General features: G+C 41.5%; 1 protein-coding gene across 4 annotated transcripts in view; it reads left to right on the top strand.

Moving 5' to 3' along the window:
* Positions 1-22,782, top strand: part of MAST4 (microtubule associated serine/threonine kinase family member 4) — a 272,663-nt gene extending 249,881 nt beyond the window's left edge. For 3 of the 4 annotated variants that reach the window (XM_040580146.1, XM_040580144.1, XM_040580143.1), the window contains 11 exons: positions 1,362-1,463; positions 5,727-5,849; positions 6,094-6,206; positions 8,154-8,281; positions 8,382-8,614; positions 9,503-9,703; positions 10,963-11,192; positions 12,950-13,072; positions 14,599-14,735; positions 15,447-15,628; positions 16,479-22,782. In XM_040580146.1, coding sequence (XP_040436080.1) covers positions 1,362-1,463; positions 5,727-5,849; positions 6,094-6,206; positions 8,154-8,281; positions 8,382-8,614; positions 9,503-9,703; positions 10,963-11,192; positions 12,950-13,072; positions 14,599-14,735; positions 15,447-15,628; positions 16,479-20,353 — 5,447 coding nt within the window. In that variant the 3' untranslated portion in view covers positions 20,354-22,782. The remainder of the gene's footprint in view (positions 1-1,361; positions 1,464-5,726; positions 5,850-6,093; positions 6,207-8,153; positions 8,282-8,381; positions 8,615-9,502; positions 9,704-10,962; positions 11,193-12,949; positions 13,073-14,598; positions 14,736-15,446; positions 15,629-16,478) is intronic. The other variant, XM_040580145.1, reaches the window with a different exon arrangement.
* Positions 22,783-25,010: the final 2,228 nt, after the last annotated feature.

The raw sequence follows: 25,010 nt of genomic DNA, 5'->3' as shown, positions 1-25,010 counted from the left end.
TTTATTTTGAATATCCTTACTGAAATCATTCTTACTGTGGATAAGTTTCCTGTGCTAAAATATATGGGCCCCTAGTATTCAACTGTAAAAGCCATGTTAAAGAACCCAAATTATAGCCTAGACTTCTGTTCCAGTTTCTGTGGGTCAAAGTTACATTCTACTTGAAAATCTACCTTAAAGTCTTGCCCCCTCATTTTACGATGCTCCTTCTTCATTGTAAATTGCCTTTCCTGCCCCCAAGTTGTATGAATACAGTTGTGTGAGGCCTCGGTGTAAACTTAAATGCCTGAAATGATCTAGGTTAAAAATAATGTTCCAGAAACAGATTACATGTCATGCCCTTTTATTTCAGTACCTTTCCTTAAACTCTGAAATAAAAAGATTAAACTTGTGTGTAGCTTCTGATGAGTATTTCTCCAATAGTGATCATTTTGAAAGAAAGATCTAGATCATAAAATGATAACAAAATTTCCTAGCTCCCAACATTCTCGTTCTCTGAAGCCAAAATCCTGGTACGTCCCAAGAAACTTAGGCAGTTTTGTCTAAATCTGCAGTATATTACATTTGCGAAGGTAGTTTCTGCTAAAACTCAGACAAAACTTGCTGTGTATGCTGTTACAAAGTTCATGCTCATATTGAAGCTGGTGCGATTTTCCATTGTTTAGATTAAATGAAAGTTGGGCAGAATTTTTATTTAGCCTTACCTGAATACTGCAAGGTTTGATATCTTGACTGTGTGATTTAGGTTAAACTTGTTAGGACGTGCAAAAGTCTTATAAGAAATCAGTAGAGTGAGGTGGTTCTCCTCTGAAGTATGAGATGCTTGGAAAAAAGCTCCGTTGGCATCTATCTCTTCAGAGCAGAGTACAGTTTCTTGGCCCATAGTCATGGGAGTAGTGACTGCAGTGAGTCTTCTAACGTTAGAGAAGGATTACAGATGTGAGCAGTGACTGCCTGGGTTAGGTCAGCTGCATCCATCTTAACAGCAGTCTGCATGAACCAGAACTAAAATGTAGACCGTGATCTTTTTTTGCTGGGGTTGAGGGGTTGCAGGGCAGGCAGGGAGAAGGGACAGCGTACAATTTTTTGTGCTAATATTTTGCAATAGTTTTCCATGAGTCAAGCATGCCTGTGTTATGTTGTTAAACACTGTTTTGGGTTAAAGGATACTATCAAGGAAAATGGGAACAATATGTTCATGGAGTATGTGTAGGGAGAAGTAATTGGTATGCAACAGAGAGCAACTTGAAAAAGTTTTCTTGATGTGACTTTACTGCTAGCTCACTACAAGAGCTTTCACACAGCGTCTGCTGGATGTTGGGACCAGACATCAGTAATAACAAACAACTTTGTTTTGCTAGATGAAATCAACTGGCCTGAAAAGGATGAAGCACCACCTCCAGATGCCCAGGACCTGATTACCCTACTGCTCAGGCAGAATCCTTTGGAAAGACTTGGAACAGGTTAGGAGGCACTATCTTATATTGTTAGTGTGCTAGAAATAGGTTCTATATTCAACACTGGGAGCTTCTGTTCACCTATTTGTTTTGCCCAGAAAACATCTGTCAGGGCAAGTAGCATGACAATATTCCATTATAGCAGAGGGTATTTTATAGATTCAGATCAGTAATATGATCCTAACAAGATGATGACTGTCCTTATTTTGGTGAATACATGTGGTCTTTCATATTTACTCTTCTCTTCATTTTATAAATAAACCAGAAACTTCTCAGAGACCCAGTTAGCCATTGGAGGGGGCTCCATGAATACAGTATTAAACAGGGAAATGGAGAAGGGAAGTCAATATACAACTGGTCCTTCCTTCTTCCAGAGTATCCTAGCCTGGCAAATCAGTTCCTCCAGGCTTCAGGGTGGGTGATAATACTTGAACTAATTATTCAGAAGTGGCTGAGATTGTGTTACAAAAGGTCTTCTCACTCTCATTCAGCAAGGAATATTGCCTTGCACAAAAAAGAATAAAACCAAAGGAGTGAATATTAAGAAAGTTGATGGGTATCAGTGAGAACAAAAGGTGTCGGCTTATTCCACTGGCGTTGTTCAGTGCTGTGCTGATGTCAGATTCTCCTCTCAAAATGCTATGTGGTATAAGGGGCAGTAAGCCTGCATAGGCTATTGAAAGCACCGTGCATTTCTGTAATAGAGTTTACATGTTCATTGATGGAGCAGTATTTATTTGGGAATTTGGTTGAGAGGCAGTGGTGAGGAACATTGCATGTGATTTTTAGTGTATGGGAGCATCAGTCACTGACTGCTATCCCACTGGGCAAAGCACTATGGAAATACAGCAAAAAAGGACTTCTACATAAAAGACCCCAAATGTATAGTCTTATTTATAGTGAACACTGTATGCCATGAATGTAAATACATAGGTGGTACTAAGGAAACGAAGTGACAGGTTGAGTCAGCATGACAGCACGTGGAAAATTGTTAGCAGAACAGTCCAGGAGTCACATTGTGCTGCATTTGTTTAGAGCTAACATAAAAAAGACCTTTAGGAATCAGTTCATAACTGGCCTTACCACAGCCGCTCAGGGGAAACATGAGAGTAACCCAGACCCCAAGTACTTCTGACACAGTCCCAAACAACAGGTCTTTCTTTGGGACATGATGGCATTCCTGAGATGAGTGAACTGCGTATCCTTTGTCCCCAGAGCATCTGGGACCTGTGTGAACAGCCCTTAGACTTCAATGTAGTTGTTGGTCTAGATGAAGGTGGCATCCAGCAAAGCTTGTTCTCCCTTGCCCTGCATTGAAGAAGTTAAGAGTGAAGGAGGTGTGACCCCCCACTCAGCTTCTCCAGTTGCTGCCTGCTTCATCTACTGCGAAGGGCACTGCTGCCAAAGGCCAAACAAAGAGCCACAACCAGTTCCGTTCCCTTGTTTTAAGTATATTCCTTTCAGGAATGTTGTTTCATTGCCAGGATGCTTTTTCTTGGTAAACACAGTAATTCAAGACTGTCGCCCTGTGAGAGACTGCATCAGAAGTAGGTAGCAAATTCTGCCTCTTTTGCTACAGCTGGTTCAGGAAGTGAATTGGCTAGAATGAGGCCGGCTTAACTATTGTAACGCCACACAGAGCACCTGCGCAGCTTGTTTATGGGCTGATTTGACTGTTCAGGACAGAGGAAACCACCTCAAGTTGTGCCAGGGGAGGGTTAGATCGGATATTAGGAAAAATTGTTTCACTGAAAAGGGTCGTCAGGCATTAGAACAGGCTTCCCAGGGAAGTGGTTGAGTTGCCACCCCTGGAGGTATTTAAAAGACCTGTAGATTTGGCACTTCGGGATGTGCTTCAGTGGTGGACGTGGCAGTGCTGGGTTAATGGTTAAGCTCGATAATCTTAAAAGGTCTTTTTCAACCTAAACAATTCTATGGTTCTGTGATTCATGGTCTCTCAAGAGCTGGCAGTCTGAAGAAGGAAACCAGGCTGCCATTTCTGTGAAGCACTGAGGGAGGTTTAGAAACCACAGCAAAGTTTCAAGTGTCAAAGCAACTCAGAAATGGAGACTGCAGTGGGACATGGAAAATAGCACAGTTTATTTCAGGCTCCACCATGCATTTCAAATGACAGCCATATTTATTTAATACATACTAGCTAGCTGCACAACACTCCTTGAAATCTGTAATTGTGTATTTGCTCAGGAGACTTGAGTGGCATAGTCAAGTTGAAGGAAGAGGTAGATTCGATACTTGTTTTAAAGAAGGAAGACGATAGAAAAAAGATGTCTTTGGGTTTGAAGTGTCTGATACCAATCAAGGATTATACGATTCTGACTTAATATCCCATTACTGCGCTCAAAGAAATACTCACTCCTTGGCTAGTGACTTAGAATGAGATGTGATTTTGGTTTCCTTTGGGAAAATTTGGCTTTTATGAATTTTCCTTGGTTCAGTCAGAAGAGCAAAGAACCCAATGCAGAAACTCTGACACTGACTTCACACATTCTGTGATTCTCTCCTGACTTGGCCTTGATGTGGAGGAATTTATGTGCTGTATCAATGGAGTGGGTTGACCTTGACTGGCCACCAAGCTCTTCTGTCACTCCCCCTCCTCAACTAGACTATAGACAGGGGAAGAAAATATGACAAAAGTCTCATGGGCCGAGATAAGGATGGGAGATCATTCAGCAGTTAACAGTCACAGGCAAAACAGACTTGACTTGGGGAAATTAATTTAATTTCTTGCCAGTTAGCAATGGAGTAGGATAATGAGAAATAAGAACAAATCTACAAACACCTTCCCCCACCCCTTCCTTCTTCCCAGGCTCAACAGCACTCCCAGTTTCTCTACCTCCTCCTGCCAAGTGGCGCAGGGGCGTGGGGATTAGAGGTTGTGATCAGTTCATTTACATGTCGTCTCTGCCACTCCTTCCGTCTCACACTCTTCCCTTGCTCCAGCATGGGGTCCCACCGTGGAATAGAATTGTCGACAGAACTTCTCCTGCATGAGTCCTTCCCGCACACTACAGTTCTTCATAAATTGCTTCAGTGTGGGTCACTTCCACAGGGTGTAGTCCTTCAGGATCAGACTGCTTTTGCATGGGTCTTTCACGGGATCACAAGTCCTGCCAGCAAACCTGCTCCATCCTGGGCTTCTCTTCCATGCAGCCACAGGTCCTGTCAGGAGCCTACTCCAGTGCAGGCTACAAAGAGGGTCACAGCCTCCTTCAGGCACACCCACCTGCTCCAGCGCGGGGTCCTCCACGGGCTGCAGGGGCACAGCCTGTCTCCCACGTCTTCCCCAGGAGCTGCAGGGGAATCTCTGCTCCGGTGCCTGTAGCATGCCCCGCCCTTCCTTCTTCACTGACTTCGGGGTCTGCAGAGGGGTTTCTTCCCACATATTCTCACTGCTGTCCCCAGCTGCTGTTGTGCAGCATCTTTTACTCTTGTTATCCCAGAGGCACTACCAGCGCCACTGGTTGCCTTAGCCTTGGCCGGCGGCGGGTCCATCTTGGAGCCAGCTGGCACTGGCTCTTATCAGACATGGGGGCAGCTGCTGCCCCTGCATCCCCCCACTACCAAAACCTTGCCACATAAACCAAATACAACCAAGCTGGCAGAAATTCTTGGCTGCTGCAGGTACTTGTTCAGTTTTTAGAACTGGATTTATGCTTATTAATAACACCCTCTCCCACCTCTACAGGACAAAAAATTCCAGTATGTTGTGGTGTTCTTGTAGTTGTTTCTTAACTTGAAACTGGTATAATTATTTAACACACATAACAAGTAGGCAGTAATCTGTAAAAAGATAAATAAGGTTATTTCCTATAGAGTTGCTTGTTACTGCCATAAAACAAAAAGGAGCTCCTGGTCAGCCAATGGTATTTGCACTGAACATTAAGAATCGTTTTTCATTACTTTCTAATTTGTACTTACTCATCTAGGGCACATATTTATATTTTTTATAATGACCACTACTGCTGCTACATCTGATGCCTCTGACTAACGTGTAGCTGACAGATAACAATTTGTATATGCAGAAAAATAGAAATGTAACCACTGCTAAAGGAATGACCACAAGTAGTCAGGGACAGGGAGCTGCTCTGAAAGGTTTAGGGGATTCTAGTGGAAATGGGTAGTAAATGTTCCTGCCTGCAGCAACAACTTGCTTTTCCATGATAATTTGCATTTTTTGGCCAGGCGTTTGGTTAATTAACGTCGAGTATTTGGTATGATTTGCTCAGTGTTTTTCTGTGGCTCCCCCAGGTGGCGCATATGAAGTAAAGCAGCATCAGTTCTTCAGGAGCCTTGACTGGAATGGTCTGTTGAGGCAGAAAGCAGAATTTATTCCACAACTGGAGTCTGAAGATGACACAAGTTATTTTGACAGTAGGTGTTTGATGGCACTAAAAGAATGTGATGAAGCCCTGTTTAAATAATCGCTGCCTTTGACTTGTGCTTACTGCTTTGAAAAATCTCCTTTATCAGAATCACTGGCAGCTTGCAATTTCGCTGGTGGTTTGACATTTCAGCAGGAATAATCCTAAGAATAAAATTATGCTTTCAGTTAATATTAAAGCTTCGTATCCATCCTTCCTGATAAATTGAAATAGTTTATCTTCCTTGTCTATAGCTCGCTCTGAGAGATACCACCATATGGAAACGGAGGAAGAAGATGATACCAATGATGAAGATTTTAACTTGGAGATAAGACAGTTTTCATCATGTTCACACAGATTTTCAAAAGTAAGTAAAAACTTCTGTAATGTTAGTATGTGTTATGTACGTAAACATTTTGCTAGTTTTGTAGAGTTTGTAAATGTTAGATATGGAAGAGATGTATTAGGGCATTGTTTCTTCAAGAAATGCTGACTGACATTAAGCAAGAATGAAATTAATACCATTAAATCAAAACATGGGAAGATTCTGTAGGAAAGTGATTTCTTGAATCCTTCAGAAGATAATAGAAAATAGTATAAATAGGTTCATGTTTTCTGTAGAAAGCAGATAGCATGAGAGAAAGTTTAGGGTGACTGTTCTGTTAAATACTAATGGGTGTTTCTTAGATGGGTTTCCTTGTACATAGTTCGCATGTTTCTCCAGTTGTGTCTTGGGTATCTTGCAGATGGTGCCATTAAAAAGATTAAAGTACTAGCCTATGGTAACTGTTAATTAAATGACGTTAGACTGAAGAAAAAAAGCAAAATAGTGGTTAGCATGATATAATGTGGGCAGGGAGAGATGTGGATTTGAGGGAGCGATTTGAATGCTGTGAATTGAAGGTAAAGCTGACTGTCCAAATAGTAGTGTACTTCAGTAGTTGAGATGAGAGCTAATTGTTACTGAACAAGTTATGGGACAAGGGGTGCCAATAGTGGCAGAGTGGATATGCTCAGAAAATACTGTGGAGGGTAAATTGGCAGGAACTAATGGAAGTGGAATGCCTAGTGAGTGTGCTTTTAGTCTTAGTATAGCATCCAGGAGTGATTTTCAAAAGCTTTCCATTTAAAAAGTCCCTTTAACCTACTTTATGAACTGTGTTTAAAGGTGTATTTGGCAAGTCTGTGTTTGTACCTTGTTTGTCTGTAAGGATTCCTTTAAGGAGTTGGTTGATTTTATGTTGGTTTTGCAGTACTATGTATGTATTGTGTCTGTGATAGCATGAAAGAGGAGAGACTGGAATCGTGGATGTAGTTATCCTGATTCTATGTAAACTCCTTATTTTGTCTTGGTGGTATTTTTCAAATTCAGATACAGTCTCTTTGAAGGTAACTTGGACAAGAGGCAGTGGGCACAAACTGAAACACAGGAGGTTCTGTCTGAACGCGCGGGAACACTTTTTTACTGTGAGAGTTATCAAGCAGTGGCACAGGTTCTCCTGAGAGATTGTGGAGTCTCCATCCTTGGAGGTCTTCAAAAACCTTCTGAACATGGTCCTGAGCAACCAGCTTTAGGTGACCCTGCTTGTGCAGAGGAGTTAGACAACATGACCCACAGAGGTCCTTTTCAGCCTAAATCTGTGATTCTGTGAACTTCTGTCCTTTTAAAAGTTCTGTACCACAGTAATAGTTTGGTTTGTTAATGTCATTACATCTCTAGCTGAGCCTCTCAGACTATAGAATATATGTGACAATTTCTGTGTGCGTTTAACAGCTAATGATTGTCCAATGTCCAGAGTTTATTTTTCTAAACTTTTTAGTCAAGTAATTTATTCTTAACGTCAAAATCAATTCAGATAAATTTTTCTGCTTTCCACACTTGACTGGTAGACACTAAGTCAGTATCTTAGGGTTAGGGGGTTTTTGCCTTGATTGGCTTTATGGTTATGAATTAATCCAAGACGTGCATTAAGCCTGTGATGTAGAAACCCCAAGGCTATAGACGATGTTTATACTCTGTTGGTTCACCCAGTGAAATGGGGAGAAAGCTGATGAATTCATAATGAGAAGAGGCATTATTCCTGACCCTGTATGTGAGGAGCCAAGAGAGCAAAATAGGAAAGCATTTTAAGAACACAGACTTTTGGAAATCTAGAAAGGCTCAAGAATTTTGAGGTTTGCACTCTGAAATACTGTATAGGCGTTTAGGACATGAAGAGTAGAACCTGAAATGTGCTTTCCTGCATTATCTTTTTGTGTTGAATATGTCAGTGATGAGTCAGGGGCTTTGTGTTTTTTTTCTTGTCTGTAATAGGTATTTAGTAGCATAGACCGAGTCACTCAAATGCAAGGTGAGGAAAAGGAAGATGCAGGAGACAAAACAAAAAGTGTAACATTGCCTTCTGTGGAATCTTTAAGCTGGAGTTCAGAATATTCTGAAATGTAAGTATAAGGAGGTGCTGGAAGCAGTCTGTCCTGCTTGCCAGGTAGCAGGCTTCCTCATTTGAATAACTGCATGAGAGTTTGCTTATTTTTAATGCAGACAACAAATATCTACATCCATCTCGTCTGACACTGAGAGGAGCAGGCAGCAACACAGTACTGGTTTGCTTCCAAAGTTAGCCATATCAGCCGAAGGAGAGCAGGATGATTCTACTGGCTTAGTGGGTCAACGGGAGGAACAGGAAAAGCCTGCGTTTGTGAGCGAGGAAACAGTGCAAGATGAACCTGAAGTCACCACTCCAGCAAGTACAATCAGCAGTTCCACACTATCAGGTAATTCACAGTGGGTCTCTTGACTGATGACATTAGAAGCAGTAGCATTCATGGATTTAAGTTGTGTATTTCAGGACTGCTTTAAAAAAAGCCATCCCAAGAGGGGTCTGGTTTGGGCTCAGGCTCAAGCTAGAAACACCTCACGAAAACATGTATGGGAAAGTTTCAACATATTTGGAAACACCAAATGTTGGTGCTTCCCCACAGACTCTGGAGGGCTGCTAGGTAAGTTCATGTAACAGTGACTTGACAGTAGAGCCTTTGCAGGATCCTTCTATGGAGAAAAGGATATGATAGGTCATGTGACACAAAGCCAGGTTTGTTTGAAACGTTTAGTTCTTCCTCCATTCAGTGTTGTGGAAGTTCATTACCTATGGCAGACCACTACCAGTATGGTTGTAATACTGAGCATAGTGGTGCCAGGTATCTATCTTCTCTGTGGTAGAAAACCACCCAAAGGATAAAAGCAAAATATTATAATTAAAAATATAATTAAACTTAGTGTCTAATGATTTTGGAAAACTTGTTAAGCTGATAGCAACTTATGTAGGCTGGGAGCCTTTCAATTACTTCAGGAGGAGTTTGTATGAAAAATAAATGTATGATTAAGTCCTCTAAGGTGAGAGCTGCATACTGAGATACCAGATTTACTTCAGCTTTTGTCTCTTAGTTTACTTTAGTCAATGACTACAAAAAAACGTTGCTTCAATTAATTCTGTTAATATTTATGCATTCTGTAAGTCTGAAATAATTACTCATATTTCTGTAATGTTGTTTTACGAACTTGTCAACGGAAAGAAAAATTCCTATCTCACAATTGTATGTACCATTTCCTCTCCCTGACCTCCAGTTTTCCCTCAATGTGTTCAACCCTTCTTCTCCGTACAGTTGGCAGTTTTCCAGAGCACTTAGATCAGATAAATGGAAGAAGTGAGGGTGTGGACAGTGCAGATAGCACCTCAAAGCTACCCAGTGAAGTTGGATCTCACGTGGCTCGTCAGCGATTAGAAAACACAGAGAAAAAGAAGATCTCTGGAAAAGTCACAAAGTCTCTGTCTGCAAGTGCTTTGTCCCTCATGATACCTGGAGGTAGATACAAATCTTTTTGTTTGAAATTCTGTTATTTATGCATACTTGGTGGTTTATGACATAAACGCAAGATTTTGGAGAGTCCAGAATGGATTCTGTGTCATGCTTTTTTTGGGGGGGGGGGTTTTGTTGTTGTTTGTTTTCACGTGCACTGCTAGATGGTGCAGTCCATCAACAAGTTGATGTGGTCACATTACAGCTGAGGGAACTTCTCTGACAGGCAAAAATGTCTCTTAGTGGCCACTACTTTTTGTTCGACCATGTGCGTGCACAGCAGGATGCAGGCTTCAGTCCTTGGCCCGTCCTACAGTAGGGGTGTAGCTTACATTTTAAGTAGCTGACTATGTACAGCTTCAAGAATAGCTGGAGGGTGACAGTGACAAGCCCTCAGGGCTTGGCTGTTTCCTGGGATTTCAGCATTAACCCAGCGATGCTGATCTCTGGGAGCCTCTGGTGACTCACATCCAGGGAGTAGCACCTCTGCTGTCAAAGCATATCTGCCGTCACATGACATGGCATGGCATGGATGCGAAACCTGGAATCTTTCTGGGCTGCATTCCTTTGCAGAGCCGTCACACTGTTACAGTCACAAAAATGCAGTTTTATGCTGCTGCAATTGTATTTACATTTGCACAAGCACATAGTGCTTTCAAAACAATGAAATAAAACAAAGCCGTAATTGATACTGTTGCCAGAAGTTCTGGTCTTACATGATGTAGCAATGGAAGCTTGGTAAAAACATTGAGTTGCTGTCCTGTATACCAACTAGATATTGTGGTTTAATTATGGCAGTCTTTTATCTATACCTATATATAACTGAAACCAGAAAACCAGCTAGTGCTTTGTTTAGCACTGCTGGATGATTTGGGGGATGGTTTCGGGTGTACAGTAACATCTGCCACCAAACTGATTTTCTTTTCATAATTGTTTGTTAGGAAGAGGCTGAGAACCGTTCTTTCAAAGTCAGCAATTTGTGTGTTTCCAATCTAAAAGGAAAAAGCAGTCTACATATGACAAGTTAGCCCTTGCATTATAAAATACAATTTACACTGCAGGGAAAAAAATTTAGTTCTCAGATCTGGTTGTTGTTTAAACTTCTTCACTGAGATACACACTGACTGAGGAGGAGAGAGTGTTCATGCAAAGAAAATGGTGTATTTTGATGCAGAGGTGTCATAAAACTAAGCACATTCCATGTTGTGTGTCTGTATTTGGGTGTGCTCAGAATGTCTGCTAATGGGCAGATTATTTTCTTCCAGATGTGTTTGGTGTTTCTCCTTTGGGAAGTCCTATGTCTCCTCATTCCCTGTCATCTGATCCTTCATCCTCTCGAGATTCATCTCCCAGCCGTGATTCATCGATCGCTGTTGTAAGTTCTCATCAACCGATAGTAGTTCACAGCTCAGGAAAAAAGTATGGCTTCACCATCCGAGCAATCAGGGTTTACGTGGGTGACAGCGATATCTACACTGTACACCATATTGTTTGGGTAGGTAATAGGTTTTTTTGCTTGTATATAGTCACAGCAAAATGTGATGATGTACTTGGTTTTTATTTTTGTATCTATGGTGTCTATTTGTTGACAGTTACTGTGTAAATTTTGATGTTGTGCCAAACAAATTTTCTTAGAATGAAATTTGTGCCTGTACATGAGCCACCTTTGGCAGAAGTGGTACCTACATACAATGTTGACCTTCTGTGTTCCCTTTCACTTTCAGCATGTTTGGCAATTGTGAACAGCCGTGTCTAAGTACTGTAAACAGAAACTGTTGAAATACATATACATGCCTTTTATTAAATTGCATCAATTAAGGCATTCATGGAAGTCAACAGTATTTTACTAGATGCAAGTAGGCTGAGCTCAAGCACTGACTTTCTTTTGTGTAGAAATGTGCAAATCATTTGGATTTGTGAATACCTTTGATTCTATGGCACAAGAAAAAGATTGACTGTCTTGAATAAATCATGTATTTTTCATCCTCTGTTTGCTGCTGATCTGAACAAAGTGAGAGACAGGCTAAAGACAAAGGCAGCAGTTCTTGCATCTCATTAGTTATCAACCTCCATAATTGTAAAATAAATATACATTTATGTAAATAAGTATATATTAATTTTATAATCTAGTTGATAGCAAATTACACTTTATATAGTTTATACATACAGAAATTGTGTGTGTGTTTAAAATATTTCAACTTAATTTATAATATAAATATTTATAATATTTATATATAAATACATAATAAAATCTAAACTTAAAAGAATTTTGTCGAATTGATCACAACTATATAAAAAGCATTGAGGTTCTGTACAGTAATTTGTTTTAAATAGGTATTCTAGGTTTTGAAGTAGCCGTGCTACTGATGTGATAGTGTATTACTCATTTTTCATTCATGTTGTTTACCTCTCAGAGCTATTAATCTGTCAAGAACATTGCATCTTGAGAGTGGGGTGCATTTAATTGATAGTGGAATAAATTAAAAAATCGGATTTGTTGCCACTGGCATAGCACCACATCAATGAAAGGAAGGGAAGAAGACGGTACACTGCAGTAAAAGTGAAACCTTGGCTTTTTTCCAAATACTATAAGTTTGGAGGGGGGGGGGGGAAGCTCTGTAAGCACTGTAGGCTTCAGTAATGGTTGCATGACTTAAAAGTCTTCAAAAGCTATTTTTAAGGCATAATAAATTATTTAAGCCACCTGCAAAATAATTCAGTTTGTTTTGGTCTTTTTGTCACCTTTGTGCTGCGCTCTTCCCTCTAATGGGCAGCCTGGTGAATTTGAACCAAATGAAAACAGTCCTTAGCTATATGGTAGAGTTAATTTTTATCATCGTTAGGGTACTGCATGTGACTGCTGCTTTAATTACATAGTAACTGGTGCTGAGAAATGCTAACTTCATTCATTTCTGTAATTTTGCCATGGGGAGTGAATCATCCCTTCTTTATCATGCATGAAAACTGCACTGCTATACAGAGCTTACTTAATACCAGCAGCAACAGGTAGTCTTTCATTGAGCTTTGAAACCATTTCAGTCCTGTGTAAGTACAAAGTTTAAGTAGTTGGTGGTGAAATGACTGGTCCAATTCTTCTTCTTTTCTTCCTTTATATAACCTGTATATCTTTAAGCTTTCTTCATTGCCAGCTGCTTTTACAGAAGGAGTTTGTTAAACAAAGCCTGCTTTTGAAAGTATGAAGGTTAAACAGGAGTCCATTTTTTGTATATTCTTTTCATCTCTAACTTCCAGAATGTAGAAGAAGGAGGTGCGGCTTACCAAGCAGGCTTAAAAGCTGGAGACCTGATTACTCATATCAATGGAGAGCTGGTGCATGGTCTTGTTCACACGGAAGTCATTGAGCTGCTGTTAAAGGTAAGTCTTGGAAAACTGGGATACAAAAGCACTTGCTGTTTTCACCAAGGATTGAGGGGGTACGTTTCTTTCAGAGATCAGTTACCACATTTTGTGCTTGTCAAATACAAATGCTAAGCTACTGTGGCACAGATCTGGAGAAAGATCAGTGACTTCATATACCCTGTTATGATTTTAGTTTCTCCGAAAAAAACTGGCACTGGTGATGACATAGCTGAAGTACATTTGAGGCACTGACACAGAGATATCTGTCTCTCAAAAAATCTGACATTTTCAAGCACTTTTTTGAATTCACCCATCTTCATCAGGTAATTTGTTGCAGCACTTTCCAAACCATCAAGCTGCAACAAGGTCTTTGGCTATCTCATACCAGCACACTCTTCATGCCAGTCCCTCTGCTGCCTTTTCCTCATCTCTCCTCGTCCAGGGTGTGTGCTCTCCCTTCTCTTGCTTCTTCCTCTCTCCGCTTCCTCCTCGGCAGCTCTCCCTTCACTGGCTCTCAACAGAACCAGCCACAGCTGCACCTTACCTACATTGGCCAACCCGCTGCCCCTGAAGCCAACCACAGCTGTATGTTATCAATGCTAATTAACCCAGCCTCATTCCTCTACAGGGAAATACATAGAGCTGAGGAAAGATGGAAAATACACTTTTCCATAAGTCTTTATTTTCCTTCTCTGAAACCAGGAGGAAACTTTTTCCAGTTTTGCAAGGAATGTATAGCAGAAAATTCTGTAATCTTAGGCAAGTGGGTGTGCAGTTGTTTTCTGTGTTAGATACAGAAAAAGAGAAGCATGACAACTCTGCACACTACATACAAGAGTAAATTCAAAATGAGAGATTATTGTTTATCCCAATGTGCTGTATTATAAATTAATCTGGGCAATTGGAATTCCTTTGAAAAGTTTTTCATTGTAGTGGTATACAGCGCTGCGCAGGAGGTACGGATTTTTAAAACATAAGCATGGAATCATTACAGTTGGCTTTATTCATTGAGTCATCTGTTCATGCAGGCAGTCCTAAAAAGCTTATCTTAATTATATTTGTTACCTCTTTTGAACAAGGTAAAGGATGGTTTGGGACTGATAACAAAAATTAAGTTTTCTCCTCCATGTCATCATTCTAAGAGTTTGGTATCCTGAGACTTGAATGGCCAGTGAGTGGACCACTGCACAGTGACAGCTGTTCTTTTGGGAAATAGGATGTTTCTGTAGCAGCTTCCATCTTGAAAATTGCAGTCTTGGTCAATCCTTGGTCTCCTGTCTAGCTACAACTGGAATTTCTCCCTGCCCCAAAGCTGGAAGAGGGGAGGTTTAGGAAATCTGGCAGAATTTGAGATTTTTCCAGTCATTGTTTATCTATATACGTTAGCTTGGCAACATCTGCATAGGGCTCCCTACACTGCCAGCTCTTACTCGTATGCTGGAGTTCTTTATTGTGGTGTTCGCGTTTGTGGTGTAGCTTCAATTTAAGGCGAAGTTGTCCTGTATTACTCACACCTAAAGGTTCCTCCTCCATTTTGGCAGAGTGGTAACAAAGTCTCGGTAACAACCACCCCTTTTGAAAACACTTCCATCAAGACGGGACCTGCCAGGCGAAACAGCTACAGGAGCCGAATGGTCAGGCGCAGTAAGAAAACCAAGAAGAAAGAGAGTTTAGAGCGGTGAGTAATCCTTTTGCTTCATGGTGAATATGTTCCCTTGTGTGTGTATACATAATAATTAAATATGAAGTTATTACAGTTCTCTCTTGCCTTCAACATAAAGATTACCTTCTTCTGTGAGATCTTATGGTTGTAACCCATCCTTCCAATCCTGTTTTGCCTAAATCTGTTACAGTAACCTCTAAGTATTTTGCATGACACAAACATAGATATGGGGAAGAAAGTAAGTAACTGAGGTTACATCTTAATTTGGCTTAAGTATATCTTTTTGTACTTGTTCCATTAAACTTTCTAATGCTAAGTTTATGGGAATTTTTAGTTTGATGATAAGCTGAAGTTTATTTTGTAAATACATCGCTAGTACTTTATAGATACTGCTTCAGTTTTCATGGGCTCTTAAATTAAAAAAAGTGACGATGTATACTCACAAGGAGTTAATCGTTCTTCTGAAATACAGGGAGTAAATTTTAGTACAAATAGATTTAGTTACAGTATCTATCCCACCTGTTTGCAAATCAGGTTATTTTATAAACTTTGTGCATTTTATAAACGCTCTGAAGTGTGGTTTGCTTTCATTTAAATAGGTTTAATATTTGCTTTTCTCAGGATAACGGGAGAGAGAAACAGTGTCAGCTTGCCAGAGTTGCCTGTGGTAACAGTATGTTCTGTGCATCTTAACTGCCGATTAATGCTGTGCTCTTCTCGCACTAGGAGAAGATCTCTCTTCAAGAAGCTGGCCAAGCAGCCGTCGCCTCTTCTTCACACCAGCAGAAGTTTCTCTTGCCTGAACCGATCACTTTCATCAGGGGAGAGCTTACCTGGGTCTCCAACTCACAGCTTATCTCCGAGATCACCTACCCCAAGCTACCGCTCTACTCCTGATTTTCCATCTGGTGAGTGTGAATGAGTAGAGGGCAGAGGAAAAAGACTTGAAGTGTATTCTACTTCTTATGAACTCCCCAGATCTGTTGCACTCTGCTAAGACTAGTCAGCTTGGACATACATATTCATTGAAGAGCTGGTTTCTGTCTGGAAAAGGGAAAAAGATTCCTGATGGCAGATCAAAGCTGTTTTCATGACACAGAGGCACCTAAAAGGGAACTGTCCACTAGGTTTGTCCCAGTGTTTAAATCCAAGTCCAGTGTCTGTAAGTTGAATAACTAATAATCCCAAATTTGGAGTAAAAGGTAGAAGCTTCTCCAGGAGGGACTGACTGATACAAGAATGGAACTGAGGAAAATATTGCTACACAATGGAGCTAGCATGGGCACTCATGAATGCAGTTATATTGCTGAGAAGATTGGTTGGGTGCTGGAATAGACATCTTTCTGGCTCTTAAAAGCCTGCCCTTTTTTCTTGTTTTACTTCTGTCATTATTTTAGTGTGTACTAAAGGTGTCTGCTGTGGTACAATCCCTAGGCAAAGACAGATTATTTGGAAAGCCTTAATCATTGCTTTGAACTGCCAGAAAGCATTAGCTATTCTGTTTAAATAGAAAGAAGCAGTAATTAACAGGGGATGAAGCAACAGAGGGAGAAAGGGAGAAATAGTAACATAACTGGAATGATGAGCGCTTTACAGCCCAGTCACTCAGAACCTTCCAAATTTTGGAACATTGTGGCAACAGATGGCACATAGGCCTTTCGGACCAGCAAAAGTTCCGTGTCTCCCAAAATATTTAGACAAGATTAAAAATACCTTGCTAATCTTATGTTTGGTTTGTTTGTTTGGGTTTTTTTATAGGTACTAACTCTTCCCAGAGTAGCTCGCCTAGTTCAAGTGCTCCCAATTCTCCGGCTGGTTCAGGGCACATAAGACCCAGCACCCTTCATGGCTTGGGTCCGAAGCTTGGTGGGCAAAGATACAGATCGGGAAGACGCAAATCAGCTGGCAGTATTCCTCTTTCTCCTCTTGCAAGGACACCTTCTCCAACACCCCAGCCAACATCCCCTCAGCGATCTCCTTCACCGTTACTAGGACATTCACTTGGAAATACAAAAATAGCTCAGTCTTTTCCTGGCAAAATGCACTCCCCTCCAACTATTGTAAGGCATATTGTTAGGCCAAAGAGTGCAGAGCCGCCAAGATCTCCGCTGCTGAAAAGAGTCCAGTCTGAAGAGAAACTTGCACCCTCTTATGGCGGTGATAAGAAACACTTATGTTCACGAAAACACAGTCTGGAAGTGACCCAAGAAGAAGTGAACAGAGATTTGTGTCAAAGGGAGGTAACTCTTCAGAGCTTGGAGGAGAATGTGTGTGACATGCCATCACTTACACGAGTCAGGCCTGCAGAGCAGGGCTGCTTGAAACGACCCATCTCCCGAAAATTAGGTAGGCAGGAATCCATCGATGAGCTAGACAGAGAGAAGCTGAAGGTCAAGGTAGTTATGAAAAAGCAAGATTTTGCTGAAAAAGCAAATGCTGCTATACATGAACCTAGCAGTGAACCAGAAAATCCCAACACCTTAAGAGTGGAAGAAAGAGACAAAAAAGCATTCCAGAAGGTATTAGAAAGATCAAATCAGTTTGAAACAAAAATTGTTGCTTTGGAGACCCAGTCAGCTGGTGGTATACTCAAAGACACTCTTCAAAAGAATGTAAACTTGAGATTGAATGATGGTGTTGCTTTAGATGCACAGATGTGTCATGGGCCTCTGCCTAATGAACTCAGTCATATTTCTTACGACTTCAAAAGAATTTCCCCTCCGTGTACACTGCAAGATGTGCTACCTCAGTCCTCTGATAGGATGCTAAATGGAATGGGAGAAAACACAGATAAAAATGTATCAACAAAAGAATTTGTCAAATTTGAAAGATTAGATGGTAAACTTGCAAATATTGATTATCTTAGAAAGAAAATGTCCATGGAAGAAAAAGATGACAGTGTCTGTCCAGTGCTAAAACCCAAACTGACATCAAATGTTCATGAATGCCTCCAACTTAATACTGGAAGACCCACGAACATACAGCAGGACTCCACTGCGGTTGCCGATGGTAGAACATTTATCAGCAGTGCGCATGCTGCTCAGATGAGCTCAGTTTCTTTTGTTCCTCTCAAGACCTTGAATGGCCGCGCAGATGTGAGTGTGGAAAAATCAGCCCTTCTTTCCACTGAGGCTCCTGTCAGAAAAAGTCCATCAGAATATAAACTGGATGGGAGGTCTGTTTCCTGTTTGAAGCCAATAGAAGGCACGCTCGACATTGCCTTACTTTCTGGTCCTCAGGCATCAAAGACAGAACTGCCTTTGCATGTGCTGCCAGAAGGACAGACCACCAGCAGTGGTGGGGGATCTACTAAACCCACAGCACCACAAGAGAGTGGTGTTAAGGCAGAGCTGGCTGGTCAGAAAGAGCAGTTGCCAAGCTGTGCAAAACCTGACAAAGTCACTGTATCAGAGCCTCAGGTTCTGCAGTCAAGCAAGAGTTCTCCAAAACCAACAGTCATCCCTGTGGCTGCAGAAGTAGTGACAGAGAAAAATGTGTCTAGTCCCGCTACTAAAAGCCATATTGCTGTTACTGAAGCTGTTCAAAAGAAAGATACCTCCCCTTCAAAACAAAAGGACAATTCAGTGGAGGCAAAGTCTTGTGTTACTCAAAGTCAGAGCGTTAAAACTACCCAAATGTACTCCAAACTTTCTGCTGTCCAAAGCACTCCTGAAAAAGCTGTAGGAAAAGAGAAGCAAATAAAAAAGGAATTACCTGCCAAACAGCCAGTAGCCCAGAGAAGCTGTGAGCCTATCCCTGCAAAGGTGGAGGTGATCAGGGAGTCATCTCTGAAGGTACCTGTCTCTGATGTCCTGATAACGAGCTACATCAAAAGCAATGAAAAAAATTGTGCTGATTTTGCCCTTCCACCTCAGATGCAAGGAAAATTGCACGCAGCTGGCCCTAGGGCACAGCCTAAAGATGGCAGAGAATCACTGACACAGCTAGGCAAAGATGATGGCAGTGTTGCTAGTAGTTCTGTGGAGAAGGACATAACCAAGCAGAAAGTTCTCAGTGAGTCTAAGAAAGTTACCATCACAGAGTCAAAGAGTGAAGCTCTTCCATCCAAAGGGCCCATGCGGCCCTTAACAGATATTGATCCTAAAAATGGGAAGTCTGCACTGGTTTCCTCTGTGCAGAAGGACAATGCCAAAGATTTAGGAAAGAAAGATCAGAAACAGCTCACTGACATAAGGCTTCAAACTACTGAGAGAGAGCAGTCGAGCCCAGTTAGTCGGCAGCAACTTAACACTTCCGGCTCCTCTGCTGTGAGAGACACTGTAAGCAGAAACTGTGCTGTAGATGTTCAGATAGGTGTTCAAGAACATGTGAAACCTGCTGCCACCTGCGTGGAAAGCAGCAGTAATAAACACAAGCCAGACTCTGACACAAGTTCCTCTAAGGCTAAGTGCTTGGATAAACAGACACTGTCTCAAAAACCATGCACTCCAACTGTAAAACAAAAAGAAACTATTATTCAGATGTCTACCAGCTCCCGGAAAGATGGGAAATGTGCCAGTAAAAATGTTGTAGATCCCCTTTCTTCTGTTTCAGGCTCTGTTAGAAAAATGAGCAATGAATATGTGCAAGCCGAAAGGCCTGTGAATTTGGAGCATAGCTCAGTAGCCACCCTCCGAATAAGCAGCATCACTCCTGACATCAAACCCAAATCCTCTTCTGTCACCCCAGTACCAGCAGGCCCAGAGAGTTCTAAGATGCAGAGGCAAGAACCAGCAGGCTTGGGGGAATCTGTTGATCAAAAGCAGCTTCATCTCACTGAAAAAAAACCCATGTCTCCAAAGTTTGCTTCTGTGAAGGACGGTCTCTTGCTGAGCAAACAGGCAGACAGAAGTCCTAGTAACGAGATGATCTCTGCAGACAAAAGACCCGATGGAAAAAAAGGCACTGACGCACTTTATGTTCAGCTCGACAGTGGGAAGGTAGAGCCTACCCTTTGCCTTGCAAACTGTGATGCCAGAGGGAAAGGAGCAGAAAAAGTGACCACAAGTAGCAAAAGCTCTCAAGATTCAAAAGGGAAGGGACAAGTTAATCAAAAACAGCCAGAGGATGCAAATAAGCAGACTGCAATAAAACATTCTTCGGTTGCCAGCGGGCAGAATTCTTGTCATGTGGCTGCAACACCAGGAAAGCCACTGACTTGTTCAGCCAGTTTCTCTGAATGTAGACAAGAAGTACCTGTTTTGTCTTCAGCGAAGAGCAGTGCATCCTCAGCAAAGGTTAAAGCAGCCTCACCTGAGCTTCCTGCAACCTGCAAGGAGGTAAACAAGAAAAGCGCCTCTTCTGCAGGGAGCGGTAGAGCAGAAATGACTAAAAGTGTTTCACTGCTGGCCTTGCACAGTGCTGCTGTTGTAGTAGAAGCCCACCACCCTGCTTCAAACCCTGGGGGGAAACCTGGAAATCTGGAAAAGTCGTTTTTTGTTAACACTGTGGATGGAAAGGGAAAAGATGCTGTTCAGGCGCAGCAATCTGCTTCAAGAAAACAGAATGTAGGTAAAGATTTGTCTAGATCAGCAACCATACCTGACCGCCCTAACGCACTTTCTGATGACAAAGACTCCGCTCGGCAGCGGCGAGGAAAGGAGGCTTCACGGAGCAGTCCTCACAGGAAGTAGCTGTAAGACCTGGCAGGTGTGAATTAAAGACTAGTTGAAACAATTTCAGTATATTAGACTGCCTTTAAACCAGCACTGTGTCATGTCTTTGTGTGCAGCAAAGCTTTCATGTCACTGAGGAGGGAGAACAGGGGATATATAAAGAGAGGACTTTTTTTCAAAATGCCTTCCCAATTGTAACCGGCAAAACTGTTACCATATAGTATTTGTACAAAAATACCTTTACAGCTGAGAGCTGTTTAAGAAAAGATTTCCTCTGTAAATACCTAGCAATGTGTTTGGGGGTTGAATGTAGCATATATACTTTGCTGCTGATTGCATTGTTTACTTTCTCCTTCTTTAGATAGTTGCATTGCCACTTATTTGCCATACTCAAATAATGAAACCAAATTACTAAAACTCAGACCTGGCATAGACATGCACAAGCATTGGTCTAACTGGAAGACAAAACCAGGCTACATTCTTACTTACTAAAACTCCTAGCTAGAGGATAAAAAAAATACTACTACAGAATAAACACAGTGGCTTATTGTAAGTTTTTACATGTATTTTTAATAATCCAGTTTTGATAGTACTGTACCTGAGTGACTGCTTCACCAGATCTAACACAAGACTCTACTGCATCTCCCTGCCTCGCAAAGCCTGGCTCTTGGAGTAGGTGTTGTTAAAGCCACGGGAGGACCATTTGGTTTTCAGGGCATCCCAGCAAGAGTCATGTTCTCTGGTGACATGGTGGTTCTCATGTTTTTACTGGGAGTGTGTTCTGTGACTTGCACCTCAGACAAGGCTCAGACTCTGCAGCATAAGTCATGTGCTTATGTTTTGCTGCAGTCCTCTCTTGAGCTCCTCAAGCTTTTTTAAATTCAGACCTTTACAGTGTGAGGCACAAGTATAAGCACATGACTTGCAGTACTAGTATGTCATCCCTGTTTTTAATACATTTAGAGAATATGTATTACCATGGTGTATAGATCTGCATAAATAGCTTCATACAGCGGTAGCTTTTTTCTATTTTATGATAAGGTATAAAGGAAAAAAAGTTTTCATACCATATTCTAAAAAGTTCAGGACATCCAATACATCTTAATACATAGCTGGGGCCTTATGTTGTAAGCTAACTTGCTGTTTTTAGCAAGTAATTCTGGGTTTCATACTCATTTCTAAATGCATTGAGTAGCTCCATACATTTCATAACATAACCTTTTTATTTGTATGCAAAAGAAGTAAATACTGTAATTATCAAATAAGCATTTTGTAACAAAGGAACCTGTTGGAGCTATTTGGTGCTAGAATGTGAGTGTCTTTTTACTTTTGCTAAGCCTTATTTAAATTTTGTATACTGTGGAATATGTAGACTTTAATCATTTTAGTGTGGAGGTTTATTTTGAAGAGTGAAAGGTAAAATTTGAAATACGTGCAGAAGCACTACAACTTAACCCTTGCATATGCATGGGTTTTAATGATGGGGATCAATAGAATGGTGTTTTTGCTTATTCCTGTTATCTGTACAAACAATAGAGCTAGGCCTCTGCCTGTTTCATCAGGATTTATGGATCGTCTTTCTGTGTCAAAAGTTAGAAAATCTTTCATACAAGCACAGTGTAATCTTGACTTGGAGGTTTGTATGACAACTGACAGTGTGCAGAATTCATTTTCCTCTGGTGAAAACTTTATTGTACTGATTAGTTGACTTGGATTACAGCAAACCTGTCATGGAAAGATAATACCGCAAACAAGTCCTTCTGATTTTTCATGTGGCACCAGAACATTCATACTGCCTTTGATGTGTTCACATTCACAGAGGAGCTAGTGAGCAGTGGATATTTTTTGAGCAGTTCTAAAGATAAAATGGTCTCAACATTTACAGTTCATCTGTGCTTTGGCAGTTACTACAAATGAATGCTAATGCACTTTGAAGTAACATTTCTGTCTGGGAGGTATTTCCTAGTTTACAGTCTTCTGCATTTTTCAGCTATCCTCTTGTTTCCTTTAAAGCACATCTAGTTATTTGTTTATGGTAGACCTTTATGTATATTTTGTATAGTTCATTATCACTTCTGACAAATAAGTTCTTTGCATTTTGGAAGTGTAACAGTGCTTAGGCTTGTGTTTATGTAGTATATGTTTGGTGTTTACCTTACCAGTGAGCTGTTAGAGATCCTCCTGCCAGTGTTCTATTTGGTTAGTCTTTATGTGATTGTAGAGCTGATGTGTTCTTTTGTAGACTTCCTCTGTAGATTCCTCAGCTGACAGGAAAAAGAGGAGGGAAAAAAAAAAAAAGAAAACATTGTTAGGGTCTGTGCAATAAAGTGTTTGCAGTCTTATTTTCTCTAAGAAACTCCTTATGGATGTCATAATTGTTATATATTGAACACGATTATTTATACTTATGCAGTTGCATAACAATGAAATAAAAAGTCCGCATGAAACACTGTTGTGTTAGCATTTGAACTGCTTTTATTCCTGTAACTTAAGGCACATCTCTGCTCTACTTGGAGGTGAGTGATTGGGTTTGTTTTTTTCCCTCTGGGGCCAGCTCAGTGCACCCCTTAAGGCACGTGCTGGCCAAAGAGCTTGCATCAGGCAGTGCCGCGTAGTCTGTGGGTGGAGGGCGGCTGCGTGGCTGAGTATCTTGTCTCAGGCAGTGGCTGGAACCACTGCTCTGCTGTTGGGTAGCAACAGGGCAGGACTGTTGATTTTCATCTTTCCACTTCTTGCAGAGGAGTGGTGTCTTAAAGTACATGTGCTTTTACTGTTCCCTTGCCGGTAGTGCTGCACAGCTGCCCAGCAGGGATTGTTTTCACTGTGGTTTTCCTCTGTACAGCGCCAAGTGTAGAAGTGTTGCAGCATCACTTTCACTGCTTTGCTTTCTGAAACCAGGAGGTGAGAAGAAGCTGCAGGTTACCCTCAACCTTTCCAACTTGCTGCAACCCAGCAGAACACAGATGGTCTGCAAAACTGGTGCACTGGCAGAGGGTGCGCTGAATTGATGAGGGGAGAGCAGGATCAGGACGGTAGTGAGTTCAGTCCTGTTAGGCACCATTCACCTCAGGTGATTCTCTTGCTCTCTGTGTGTGTGCCAGCTTCCCAGCTGTATTTGAAAAAATAGGAGATAAAAGGCCTGACTGGAAACCAAGGACTGCACCAGATCAGAGCTTGACTGGGTAAACAAATTCTATAAGAAAAAAAAAAAAATGCTGACTCTTTCAATTTATATCATTGATAAGTAATCCCAGAAGACTAAACCTTTGGACTTCAAAAAGTTTTAGTACGTTAATCTGGATCTTTTAGTGTATTGCAGCCCTATACAAATTTTCCTTCAGAATGATCAGTCCCTGTATTCAGGATTTGTGTATCCTGAAACATAAAGTATATGCTGTCAGCAGTGGCGTTCACATGGTGTCCTATGAATGGCATTTTGCAGGCGCATAAGAAAGCAGAGATGACATCATCTCTGTAAGTCAAAGAGAAAATAAAGGCAACAGATGAAGGTATGGTCATCAAAAACAACTTGTTATGGAGGGGGAAGGGATGAGTCACAGGGAAGTCTGTACTTACACTCTGTGCAAATATATATTGTACAGGAACATGTTCGCTGTTTTGCCTTTTTTGGCCACCTTTGAGTTGGAACTGACTCGTGTCTGCGTGCGTCTATGCCAAGGCACTGGGTAGCATTTTAGAAACTGGTGATGGTTAAATCCTGAGTTCTCTGAAAGTGAAGAGGCATTTCAGAAAGCATCAGCCCAATGCAGTTTTCACCTCAAGTTGCTGATATTTGTGGATCTCCTGCAGTTACTACCTGGTTAATTGCAGCAAAATTTTTTTGTGCCTGTCCCAAGCTGTGGACAGTGTCGTGCTTCCAGTTAATTTCATTATTTATCACTTTCCTGAGCCTACAAGTTTAAGAGGGGAAACAATGGAAGATGCAGGTGTCTCTTGGATGGTACACACGCTGGCGTTTGTGCTTGATTGTTAGACAATGCAGTTATCAGAGGTTTCTTATTTAACCAGTCAGATTTGCAGAGGGAGGGGAAAGCGCACCTTGAACCCTGGGCTGACTGCAGGAGCATGCCTGCCTTGCTCCCAAGGGTAAGTTGGGGAGTCCTCACCGCAGGCAGTGTGGTTTGCTCAGTGACATTTCTCTCTGTTAGACAAGTCCTTGTGGAAGGGCTCATCTGGCACATGCAGCCTGTGCAGAACATGCTCTGCAGCTGGGCAGTTGGAGTGCAGTGCCTGCTGACGGGGTCAGGAAAATCTAGGGGTGGGGTGGGGAGGAATAAAAAAAATCTGCTTGTGTTTGTAGGCAACTGGAGAAGAAACATCGAGCCTCTCCCTGCGTGCCCTTGGGTAGCACACGGCTACAAAAGCAGGAGGAGAAGCTGTTGGGGTAAGGCAGGTGGCATACATGGCGTGAAGGCATCTTAAAGCTGCAAGAATCCATGTTGTGTTAATCTGATCTGCTTAGAGATGATAAAAGGGTTTTTTCAAGTAAGATACTTTCTTACTGCAGAAAACAAAGCAAGGTTTGTCAGCAGTATCTTCAGAAATCAGCAAAAACTTCCTAGTCCAGCAGGGATCTTTGAAATCTTAGCCAGTCAGCATGTTATGAAGGAAGATGTCGAGGAAATGCCTTTGGGGCCCGAGCTGGTGGTGAATG

The sequence above is a fragment of the Falco naumanni genome, chromosome Z (assembly GCF_017639655.2).
Source record: "Falco naumanni isolate bFalNau1 chromosome Z, bFalNau1.pat, whole genome shotgun sequence".
Taxonomy (NCBI): domain Eukaryota; kingdom Metazoa; phylum Chordata; class Aves; order Falconiformes; family Falconidae; genus Falco; species Falco naumanni.
Note: the sequence above shows the minus strand (reverse complement) of the source record. Positions and strands in the feature narration are given on the sequence as shown.